The sequence below is a fragment of the Pseudorca crassidens genome, chromosome 7, assembly GCF_039906515.1.
Source record: "Pseudorca crassidens isolate mPseCra1 chromosome 7, mPseCra1.hap1, whole genome shotgun sequence".
Lineage (NCBI taxonomy): Eukaryota > Metazoa > Chordata > Mammalia > Artiodactyla > Delphinidae > Pseudorca > Pseudorca crassidens.
This window is the reverse complement of record NC_090302.1, coordinates 93,991,300-94,003,543: the sequence shown is the minus strand read 5'-3', so window position 1 is coordinate 94,003,543 and position 12,244 is coordinate 93,991,300. Positions and strand designations below refer to the sequence as shown.

The window sequence follows — 12,244 nt, the reverse complement described above, 5'->3', positions numbered from 1 at the left end:
CCCCCAGCTCTTCTTCCTTCTCAGGAAGACCAGGGAAGCAGCTCCCTTGTTTTGGTGGCGTGAGTCCTTCAGTAACTTTCTGAGAAAGGATGTAAGGGAGGTAGAAGTTCTAAGAACTTTCATGCTTGGGACATGTTTCTGTGCTACACTCAGGTGACTGATAATTGGGTTTGATTTGAGAGTCTGCATGAGCAGTCCTCCTTCTTTGAGACTTTAAAGGCATTGTGCTGCCTCCTAGCTGTTGGTGTGGCTCTTGAGAGGCCATTGTCTGGAGCCTGTTTTCTCTCTGGAAGCTTTCAGAATCTCCCCCTTTGTCTCCCAGGGCTCTACTGCAGCCTTTCTTCATTCACTGCACTGCTGGGCTCTTCCATTCTATAAACCTGTGGGGTTTTCATTTTGGACATTTTCTTGTTGTTATTTCTCTGGTAACTTCTTGTATTCTCACTCTTTTCTGGAACTCCTGTCAGTTAGACATGGGTCTCCTGAATCCATCTTCTAGCTTTCTTCTCTTTTCTCTCCCTTTGTTTTTCTCTGTCACATTGTTCAACTATTAGGAAACCTCCTCAATTTTATCTTCCAATCCTTCAGCTGAACATTTTGTTGCCTTAATCAAGATTTTAATTTCTAAGGTCGCTTTCATTTTCTCAGGTTTCTTTGTGACTTCTCCTCTCACAGGCTCCAGTTTCAGCTCTGTTTGTCCACAGCGGCAATTAATTACTAACAGCGGTGTGCTAGTGAACACAGCCATTATCAAACACTAAATTATGTGGACTTAAATAAATTGTATTAAAAATACAAGTGAAGGTAAACATACTCAAAACCCACTGCTTCCCGTGCATTTTACTATTTCCTGTACTATTACCTGCTCTTGAGGCCACATGCCTGTTGTATCTGTGTGGTGGAATTACCGTGCACTGGTGTGCTACCGTGCATCTCGTCCTGTCTCTGTGTTCAGTGACATCATGTTGGAAGCTTGAAAGCAGCATTTGCACCCCAGGGATCGGCATACACTACAAAGCAGGGCACCCTGCCCCCTTGGAGAGCCAGTTGTTAAGGTTTGCCAGTACACCACTGCTTTTGCTCACCTGTTTTCTTTCTAGTTTCCCAGGTTTGTTAACGTCCGCATGGGCTATCACCCTCTCCCCATTTTTATCCGTATGGGTTTATGTCCTTTTAGGGTGTCAGAATTTTACTGGGTATGAGGAGGGAGTTGAGATAAAACTCTGTGTTCTGGGCACCAGTTTCCAAAGAGGGATTCTCCCATCTCCCACATCTGGGTTCTAAGCCTGCGTGTCATGGGATGTCCCAGAAAAGTGACTTCTGTCAGCGACTGAAGTAGGAATTTGTTCTTGCCGTTGAATCCTTGCAAACCATTTCCCTCCAACAGAGACTGGGCTCCATGCTGATGTTTGAGGGGAAGTGAAACATCCCAGTGGGCCTCACATCTGTGCCCCGCAGCCAGAAGGGCACCCCAGGCTGTGGGCACACTGGGACAGGGCCTCACACATGCTCCTTTTGTGCTCAGGAAAGACCTCTCTGTGCTGGTGTGTGGTGGGGTTTTTTAAATAAACTTTCTATTTGAGAGCAGTTTTAGAGTCATAGTGACATTGAGCAGAAAGTACATAGAGTTTCCATATATCTTGTCCCCTCCTCCACATCAACGTCTCACTCCAGAGTGGTAGAAATCCTCTGAGCTCTGCCTGTTCACCCCTCACTCCGCTCTGACCCTGGCAGCCACTGAGCTTCTCCCTGCCCTGATTTGGAGCATTCCTAGAAACCTTACCTGTTTGGGAGCTCGGAGCAGAGAAGCTTTGGGGAGGCACTGCCAGTCACTGATCAATCATACAGAGAGAAAGTCTTCTCTGGTAAATTAATGAGACTGTGCCGTGGGATTTACACACATGATCTCTGGTACAGACACATTTGGAAATGTTCTGAATTGCTTTGCCAAGCAGTGGGAAGACAGCCTAGCAGATGGGCCAGGCTCCGCACGTCCAGAAATGGCTGGGACAGAAAGGTGGAGGGAACATGAAACAGGAGAGGCTGGATAGAAGGTCGACCAAGGTTGTGTGCTTGGGTTTAATCTGAGTGAGAAATGTTTCACGTAGGGAAATGATATGCTCTGATTTACGTTAAAAACGTTATTCTGTCTGCTGCTGCTGTTTGGTAAATGTGTCACAGGGAGGTTGTATCTGTTTGGAATTGTATCTGATTGCTGGTAACAAAGATCTGAAAAAAACAATAATTTAAAGAGATTAATAGTTTATTATCAAGTCTAGGCAGAAGAAAGCAGGTGTAAAGTCTCCAGTATGTTGTGAGGGTCCCCAGTTCTTCTGGATTTCTACTTGGCTGTTCTCAGAATGAGACTCTTAACTTCATGTTCACAAGGTAGCTGGCAGAGCTCCAGCCATCAAATTTGAGTTCCAGGCAGCAAAAGGAGAAAAGGCTGAAGACAAAAAAAAAAAAAAAAAATGCCAACACTAGCTGAGTCAGCCTCCTTTAGAGAGCTTTCCTGGAATTCCTACCTAATAACTTCTGTCCACAGTTCTTTTTGTTTTGTTTTTTTTTTGCGGTACGCGGGCCTCTCACTGTTGTGGCCTCTCCCGTTGCGGAGCACAGGCTCCGGACTCGCAGGCTCAGCGGCCATGGCTCATGGGCCTAACCGCTCCATGCCACGTGGGATCTTCCCGGACCGGGGCGCGAACCCGTGTCCCCTGCATCGGCAGGCAGACTCTCAACCACTGCATCACCAGGGAAGCCCTGTCCACAGTTCTTTGGCCAGAACTGCTGCCAGGGGAGCTGGGAGACATGGTTAACTGGCCACATTGCCATCCTAGGTAAAATCAAGATTCTGTTAGTGAGAATGAAGGGATGTGGATGCTGGGACAGGAAGCCAGCAACCTCTACCCCAGGCGGCAAGAACGGAAGCAGAGTAAAGGGGTGGGAGGCTGTGGAGAGGTAAGGATGGGGGTTGGGGTGGGGTGGGCACGGCTTCAATTAGACTGGTAGTGGCGGAAATGGACCCGGGAACGAGCTAGGCGGGTGTCTGGTGCACCCCGAGCCAGTAACATCCACACAAAGAGCCCTCGCCAGGGCCTGGGCGTCCTGTGGCTGTGTAGGATTGCTGCAGTGTATTTAGTGTTCACTGGACACTCCGGGGTTGCTTGCTGAGTGGGTCACATCGGGAACACCTCGCCTGGCCTGGGCTTCTGGAACCACCTTGTACCTCACTTCCCTGCTAAGGGCAGGAGAGCAGAGTCCCCACCAGGGACCTGGCTGAGGGTGACTGTGACCCACACGGTGGGTGCCTCTAAGAGCTGGCTCCGCAGAGGGTGAGCAGTCACGGCTACCCCATGAGGCAGCTCTCTCTCTTCTTCCCCTCCCGGCCTCCTTGGCCTCCTGGTGCATCCGGTGTTGTGTTTAGCATGGATCGTGCCTTTGCCACTGGGTGTCTGGGCTGACCGTCCCCCTGGGCCCCCAGCGCAGGGTTTGGCCTGCAGCCCAGTGCCCATCCTGTAAATAGTTATGTTGGCAAACGGCCATGCTCATCCATTCACACGTCATCTGTGGTTGCTTTTGAGCTACCATGCTGGGCTCGAGTAGCTGGGACAGAGGCTCTAGGAATCAAAAAGCTGAAAATAATGCCCATCCGGCCCTTTGTCGAAAAGAGGTGCCAGTCTCCACCCAGGATGGGCCAGTCCCTGGAGGAAAAGATGGACTCGGTGTGCTCCCTGACTTCACGGGCCAATAGGCATGTTGGGATGGAGAACAGATCCTGGGTGGATGGGGAGCCCCGCCAGGCAGCCTTCGGGCTGGGGGGAGGAGGTGCAGAGTGGGTGCCTGAGCAGGGAAGGTGGGCGGGCAGATGAGGCTTGGCCCCTGGTGTCTGGCTCTTGCCCAGCATCTCCCCAGTGGCAAGTGCTCACCGTGAAAGTCCCCCATGAGTCCTTCCTTTGTGAAGGGGAGCGGGGGTGGTAGTGGCCCGTACGTGCACATAAAAAAATAAATAAAATAAAAGGACCCCAGAGCACTGTGGAGGGTGAGCCGTGCTCCCTGCTAGGCTTTGGGGGCCAGAGAAGGACACCAGGGTGTGAGAGGTGACTTCCCAGGCAGAATAGAAAGGAGCAGGGAGGGCTCCCTGGAGGCAGTGACTTAACCAGGTAAACAGGAAGCCGGACCTTCTCCCCAAACCCTCTTGGGAGGTTTGGTTTGGACTGATGTGTCAGAGGGCAGCAGGGCAGGTGGCTGCACAGGTGCTGCCCTGTGGCAAATTGTGGGGTCCCCAGGGAGCCGGAGCCGGGAGAGGACGGCTGGAGAGGGCGTTAAGGGAGCTGGCTGCCCCTCAGGCGTCCTGACGTGGTGGTGGGTGCAGGGGAAGGTTCTAGAGAGGGAGGGCCCGGGGGTGTCAGTAGGACTGGTAGACCTGGAGGGGGGTTGGCTTGGTGGGAGTGGAAGGCAGAGGAGGACGTGAGCATGGCTGACTCCCAGGGCCTGTGGGGGTGGGGAGAGGGGTGTCGGGGAGGCAGCTGCTTCACCATTTTGCAGCAGAGGGTACTCAGCTGAGGAGCAGGTTGCATGCCCTTGGATTCCGTGTGGGCCCCCCAGGGCAGCACATCTGTGAAGTCCAGTGGTTCTGCTGTAGCTTAATTGTATTCCCCAGCTGTGGTTGGCAAGCGTCCTGCCTCTGTTCAGGCCGACGTTTTGCTTTAACCTCCCCCTGAGAAGGCGGGAACAAGCCCATCTCACAGTCTCACTGGGATCCTGGTGGGGCCTTGGGTCAGGGGCAAACCCTAATCGCCCCAATTCACTGATGTGGAGCAGGGCTGCCCTGCAGCTCCCCGCAGGGACCCTTGCAGATGGTGCATGGGGCTGAGCAGGCGGGAGGCCGGGACTCCAGGCAGTCGTGGGGCAGGGGCAGAGCGTGGGTGCCAGGAGATCTGAGGACCCCCAGCCCCACAGTTTCTCTGTTCAGCACAGGCCTGTTCTTTCCATGAGGTGCTTCGTCTCAGTGACAGATCAGAGGCCATGACCAGTTTCCATGACATGCCGACTTTTGCAGTGAGGCTGGAGGAGCGAGGCCATTGGGGTGGCCCTGTCCCCTGCAGGAGGTCAGCTCCTCCTGCACGACCAGGACATGCGTGCGTGCATGTGTATGTGTCTGTATGCATGTGCGTCTGTAGGCATGCATATCTGTATGCGTGCATACGTGTGTGCTTGCACATACACCTGTGTGTGTGTCTGTGTGTGTACTCTCACATTTCAGCCTCCGTGCAGCTCTCTAGTCTTTAGTTCTGGCTGTCGTCCTCTATGAGTATTACAGGAATTGGGAAGCCAGAGTCTCTGAGGGAAACTGAAACCCCGGTTCCGTTCCCTACCTTCCCATCGCATTACCAGCTGGACACAGTGCCCGCACGGGAGGAAGCTGGGCAGCCAGGCAGGCATTTGTCTCCCTGGTCTGGGTCCCTGTGTCTGTCCTGTGTTCCGGGCCCACCTGAGGACCAGGAAGCCCTGACTCCTGTAACTCTGGGATGCGGTGTCTGTGTGGGGCTGTCCCCACAGGAAGCCCTCTATGTCTCCACCACTCTCTTCTCCTCAGCAGACAGAGTCCGTGGCTGGGGATGTGGTGAGAGCAGAGCCGTGGGGGGATATTGAGCAAACAGAAAGCAGGCGTTATTACGACACATCCTGACTCGTAACCCTTCATTTTCACTTTCTTCCAGGATTTCTTCAGAGGGCTGTAGAGAAGCACGCTGTTTAAGAACCAGGTGGCCTTTGATATTTGCAGTGGTGAGAGCAGCTCGACCTCACCCAGAGTGCTGAGAAATGCGGGGCCTCAGGGCTTGCGCCGCCCACCAGCTCCAGGCTGCCCTGCAGCTCTGAGCAGCGACCACCCTGACACCCACCGTGGGCTCGCCTGCCCGCGGGCATTTGCTGCTGAAGTCCCCGCTGCGGCCCCAGCCGATGAGGATGTGCGCCCCCGTCGGGGGGCTGCTCACCGCCCTCACAGTGGTGTTTGGGACAGCGGTGGCGTTTGCACCCATACCTAGGATCACCTGGGAGCACAGAGGTGAGGGCAGAACCGTGTCAGGCGCTGGTGGCATCTGAAGGGAATGGCCACCCTGCTCCCTGCTCGTGGTGTTGAGATGCACAGGTGCCCTTTGCTCTGCTGGGTCTGGCCTCCTGGCACTTGCGTGTGGGCAGACGGCCTGCACCGCCGCTTCTGGGGAGATGGTCCGATAACTGGAAACACTCGCAGGGCTTGTTCTTGGCCTGCTGATTTGGCTTCTAAATCGGGGCGGGGTACGGGGGGGCCCTGGAAGGATGTTTATCTTCCTTGTGCCTGATGACGTTTGGTGTGCACTGCCTGAGCACAAACCACACCAAGTAGTATCAATATTTTGAGGCTATTTAATTATGTGTAGCTGAGCGTCAGGCCAGTTGTTTTCATTTGCTATTTATTAGTTTCCCTTTTGTTTATTTCCTCGTTTGGGAGCTGTGTCTTAGGAACCGTCTGCTCCAGTCTTTCAGGCTCAGTGGTCCTGAGCGAGGTGTGCTTGCAGGGCTGGAGCTGTCTTGTGCAGAATTCCAGGCAGTGTGTGTGCTGGGAGAGCCTCTATCCTGTGTGCATCTTTCTTCAACAGTGGGAAATTAGAAGAGCAGAAATGTGACCTCCTAACCCTTCAATAAAATCAGAGCTTGGTGACAGATGGAAAGCCAAGTTTAAAATTGACTCTGGGATGGTCAAAAAGAAGTAGCTCCTTAAGAAATCATGTCAATACATTTATATGACTCCTAAATAGCTCATCCTTAAATTCCTCATATTCCTAAATAGCTATTGATGCAATTACCAAATAAGTGAAAGAGTCATTTGTTTCTCTGCTTTTTAAGTTTGTGGTGGTTATATCCTTGGAAAATGCTTGGGTTAAGGGGTGTAATCACTGAAATAGATTTTTTTAAAGGCTTTGAGGTAAATGACTTTTTTCTGAATAAGAAAATCCTAAATAGTTATATTCTCTATAAACCTCACTTGTGGGTGATTAAATACACATAGACAAGAGTTTGATGGGAGGGAGAGGGAACCACAGTGGTCAGCAGTTTAAGGTGTCTGGACTGCAGTCTCCTGGGAGGTCACAAGGTTACACTGCGAAGAGGTCACGCTGCCTGAAGGTCATGTTCCTAGGAGGTCACGCTGCCGGGTTTGGAACTCAGCTGGGCTGGAGGGAGCGGAGCAGGACGGAAGTCAGGCCACAGCACTGGTAGAGCACAGTGGCTCTGGGGCCTCACACTTGGTGGCAGCCTCCACCCAAAGGTGCCTGAGTTCTGGCCTCGGCTGGGGCCTGTCCACTGTGGCAGCAGACCCATGCATGGCCCTAGTGAGACAGCCACGCACTAAAAGGAGACCAGATGCTCAGGGTGTGTCCAAGCTCAGAAATACCTAATACGTTCTCCCCCCACCTCGCCCTCCCCAGAGGTGCAGCTGGTGCAATTTCACGAGCCGGGCATCTTCAACTACTCGTCCTTGCTGCTGAGTGAGGACAAGGACACCTTGTACGTGGGCGCCCGGGAAGCCGTGTTTGCCTTGAACGCACACAATATCTCCAAGAAGCAACATGAGGTATGGTGTGGGCTCCCCGCTCCCCTGCTGTCTGGGCCACACACCCTTTCCAGTGTTTTCTCCTCAGAGCCACACACCGGCCTCCTCCTGGGATGTCAGGCCCTCTCTTGGCTGTGGAGCCTGCTTACCCCAGTGGCCAGCCCCACGGACGTCCTGTGCGTCTAGCGAGCAGCCTTCCTGTCCACCAGGGCTGAGGGCCCTGTCATCCTGAAGCTTCTTTCCCGCCCTGTGTCTACCAAGCCCCATCTCAGGGTGTCCCCTGGCAGCCTCCGTCCTCCCCAGGCTGGCAGTTCACCCAGGGGTCACCCTCTTTTTATCTTGGATTTTTGAACATTTTATTACGGAAAATCTCAGGCACACACGGGAGCAGAGGGAGTGATATGATGAACCCTGTACCCGTCGAGGCTCCCGCAGGCCGGGGGTTCACCCCCATCCTCCCATCCACGTCTTCCTCCTCTGCTCCCTCTGGGAGGCTTTGCAAATCCCAAACACATGTTCTTCATCTGCACGTGTTTCCCTGATCATCTCCTAAAGGAAGGGACTCCTTTTTTCAAAATAACCAAACTATCGTTATTGCATCCCCCAAATTAATTTCATCAAATAGTGTTCAAATTTCACGGACTCTCTCATAAATGATGTTTGACTATTCAGTTTGATCGGGTTGAACTCAGGCCGTCTGTGTGGCCAGGCACTCTGTCCGTCGTGGAGTCTCCATTCCTAGGAGCCGCCCTGGGTCTACTTGGCTGGGAGAGCCACTCGCGATCCTGTCTGGCCCCCAGCCCCGGTCTGGCTCCTGTGAGAGGCCGGACCCTCCACCCAGGCGGGCGTCCTCCTCCTGGCCCTTGACCGTCGCAGTCTGGAGCACGTCAAGGGTTGCAGAATGGGACGTCCCGCCTCTACCTTTCCTTCTCCATCTGTGAGCTGGAATACTGTCAGTGACGGGGAAATGCCCGTTGCCAGCTATTCACATCTCCCGAGGCCAGTTCGTTTGGACGTGACAGGATCAGTGCTTGAAACCTTCGCCTTTATTTACTAGTTTTCCAAATAATGAGTAAGTTCTCCCCAAAGGGAGACAGTGGGTTTTTGGACTGTTTTTGGTTTTTTAGTATGACCATGACTCGTGGATTTAAACGTGTTTGAAGTGCCTCAAGCCATTGTAGCCAATGCTCAGTTTGTCCCCTCCTGGCCTCTGGCAGCCTCTCCTCTGCTCCTGAATCCTTAGACACCACCCTAGTGGTTGGTGTAATTTTCTGGTTCTCTGGAATAAAGCCAGCCCATGCTCACCTTGTGCCTTTTCTGCCCCAGATCTCTTATTTTTTTGTTTCATTTTGTGTTAGTCTCCAGAGTCAGGCATAGTACTTAATTTCTGTTTCATGTAAACGAGATTCTGGTTATTACCCCTTGAAAATAAAGTGTTTGGAACAGTAAGCACTTAGAGCAGAGGGTTGCCAAGGGCCTGCCCTGCTCAGCCCCTAGTCCCTGTGTTCATTGAATCCCCTTCCTCTGAGCCTTACTCTCCTTTCCAACAACTCAGGCTAACACTGCCTTTCAGAATCTCGTCTTGGGAGCATCGTGGTTCCACCGTGTGCTTGTGCCGACCTGCAGGTGCTCAGTCAGAGCCCCCGTTGCTCTGTTAATGCCATCACTGTGGGTAACCGAGAGGCTTTAGGCTCTGTAGACGTAAAAGAGGGAAAAAAGTGAAAGGACTACAGCCAAGCTTCAGTGAAAACGCCATGATCAAGGGCCTGTCAGAGTTCATGCTCCTGTGTCCTTATGCACTGCCTGTAGATAATGATGAAATTGTCTACATTTTAATTTCTAAAGGAAGTTGCTATTGGAAATGGGACTTTGTTCTGCTTTCACGTGTCCTGATTAGCACTTCCATTTCTCTGAAAACACATTGCTAGGGGATTCACTTCACTGCCATGGCGAAGCACTGTGTACTTCCTGACCTCTGAGTGCCCTACGGCCAGCTTTGATTCTCTGGGAGGAAATATATTTTGGCATCAATCCTGGAATATCACACGGGCAGATGGGGCATCTTGGGGACAGTGAGGCAGGAGCGTGGGAGCCTTCTGTGATGCAGCGCTGTTGCTCCCTGTCCTCTGGAGGGTGCAGGGCTGAGGCATCTGCCAGCCTGGCTCGTCCACCTGGTGTGGAAGAAGCAGGAGCACAGATCTCAGCGGGAAGGCATCTGACCTGAGGGAGCCCCGTGGCTTCATCACTTTCACCTCCTACCATCACATAAAATTTAAAGCATCATAACCCTGCTGTTCCACTGATAAAGTAAACGTCAAGACATTTTACTAGACTCAAGAATCAGTTTTGAAGGGATGAGAAAACCCACTTGATGTTTGAAAATGCCTGCAGTTTAGGGAATTCCCTGGCAGTGCAGTGGTTAGGATTCTGCGCTTCCACTGCAGGGGGCACGGGTTCAATCCCTAGTCAGGGAACTAAAGTTCCACATGCCACGCAGTGCGACCAAAAAAAAAAAAAGAAAAGAAAATGCCTGCAGTTTATTTTCTTGATAAATAATTGAATCCTCCCCACTTGCAGTCACTTAATATTTGCAGGTTTTTTCAGTGAATAGCAGTCATCTGGGAGCCGCCTTCCAGGCCCCCTGGCTGCAGCATGAGGATCACAGAACTTTCATGAAGCCCCGTTGCTCACGGGTCCCAGCGTCTGCTCTCTGAGCCTCGCTTTGCAATCTGAGATATTAATGTCTTGGGAAATACCTGTGCTCTAAACACCACCATGTGCTTTGTAAACTGTATGTTTTTTATACCAGTATCTCCTTCTAAAGGGGGAACATGCACTGAAATGGACTCTCGTTTTTCCTCACAGGCATATTGGAAGGTCTCGGAAGATAAAAAAGCAAAATGCGCGGAAAAGGGGAAATCAAAACAGGTAATTTCTTTTGCAAGCTTCAGAGCCCACCCAGGCCTGTCTTACTTGTTTGACTCTCCCGAACGCCCCGACTTCTGTGGTGCAGCCCAGGCAGGTTGCCCCACCCTCAGGATGCTGCCAGGCTTGCTCACGTCATCGTGACTCATCCTGCAGGTTACCTCCCTGTTCCCAAGTGGCGAGCCTGGGGCTCTCAGTGCAAGTGCCAAACATACTAGACTTTAGAAAATTACTTTAAAGTTTATCTGAATTGAATTTATTCAAATGGCCTGAAACTTTGACTACAGAAAACGATGTCTGGTGCCTGCTGGCCTAAAGGTGTACAGTGCAGGGTTCATGCCTTCCCTGAGCTCCAGTGGCCTGGAGGGGTTGCTGTAGGATTTCTGGATTGCTGGCAGCATCTGTGCTTTGAGATACTGCTCCTTCGCTAGGAGATACTGGGCATCTCAGTGTGGTGGCCATCCGGGAAGCGCTGGGCTGAGTGTCCATCCATCTCCCTCCAGAGCTCTGGGTTATGGCTACCACCCACTTGGGCTACCCTGCCCCTAACTGGTGCTGGGCCGATGTCGGAGTCTTGGAATACAAGCGCCCCGTCTTCCTTGGTAGTTGGTTAAGACAGCTGGGTTATAGTCAATTTCAGTAGTTGTTGGCTAATTTCAAAGCAATTAAAATTAAAAAAAAACAAAAACAGAAAAAATGTTTTGGCTAAACTTTTTTAGCAAAGTACTAAACAGTTTCACCAAAGTCACTAAATTCGAAATGAGGGAAAATGCAGGCATTGCGATGTAATAACAGGTGTCGCAGGGAGTTGTCTTAGAGCTAAATTAGAACAGGCACTTTGGCCAGCCCCACGTGGAGGCCATACAGCGGACAAGGGTCCCTCCCAGTTCTTTCAGGGACGATGAATTACTTCCAACCAGTTTCAAAACAATCGCGGCAAAAAAAAAAAAAACCTTTCCCGAGTGGAGATAATTTCAGATGCTAGCACATATAATCCAAGTACATTTCAGCCTAAAATAGTGGGTGGGTTCTTCAGTGGCATCTGGTTTTCCTGCAGGGCCTTTCTGATGTGGAGCCGGGCTCGGAGCCCCTCATTAGTCCTGCCTCTCCCCTGAGCTAGGCGGGCCGGACACACCCCTCTCCTGAGAAGCACTGCTTCCAGTTGCGCACATTGGGGCGTCGAGGGTGGGGTCCCCCAGAGAAAGGGAAGGTGGAGGGAACTCTGCACATCACACACCCCCTCGGGCCTGCCAACACAATGAATGGTCTGTGTGTTCAGTGAGAGTGAATACGTGTTTCCCTGTGCCAGGTGTCCAGTAAGGTTTGAGGTCAGCTTTCATTGCTTTTTGGCTGATACACTTTTGCTGAGTATAAATCAGTGACTGAGGTGAAATCTGTTTGGCACTTGACAGCGGCCTGTGGACCCTGCAGAGGCAGAAGCACTCTGGCCAGCTGCAGATTTAGGTTTGTGCAGGGGTGGAGCTGGGTCTCCGGGAGCCTGCTCCCACCGTGCCAGGCAGGGCAGGGCTAGCCTGTGCAGATGGATGGCACCTGAGGCCCGAGGTGGAAGGGTGGCAGCGAATTCACAGCCGGGTTGGTCATCAGTGAGCCGTGAGGAGCTGCTGTTGGGCTTGTGCTTGGCTGGTTCGTGCTGTGCAGTGAGCAGCCTGGACAGCTGGGATCAGGGAGGGCGTCCGGTGGAGCCTGCATGGTGGCTGACCCGTG

At 52.3% G+C, this 12,244-nt stretch overlaps 1 protein-coding gene across 9 annotated transcripts in view; it reads left to right on the top strand.

The window, feature by feature from the left end:
* SEMA4D (semaphorin 4D) overlaps nt 1-12,244 on the top strand; it is a 118,761-nt gene that overhangs the window by 75,802 nt on the left and 30,715 nt on the right. For all 9 annotated transcript variants that reach the window (XR_010945136.1, XR_010945135.1, XR_010945134.1 and 6 more), the window contains 3 exons: nt 5,721-6,067; nt 7,470-7,615; nt 10,460-10,522. Coding sequence is in view for 5 of the 9 variants with exons in the window: in XM_067745025.1 (XP_067601126.1) it covers nt 5,962-6,067; nt 7,470-7,615; nt 10,460-10,522 (315 nt within the window). In the remaining 4 variants the exon portion in view is untranslated. The remainder of the gene's footprint in view (nt 1-5,720; nt 6,068-7,469; nt 7,616-10,459; nt 10,523-12,244) is intronic.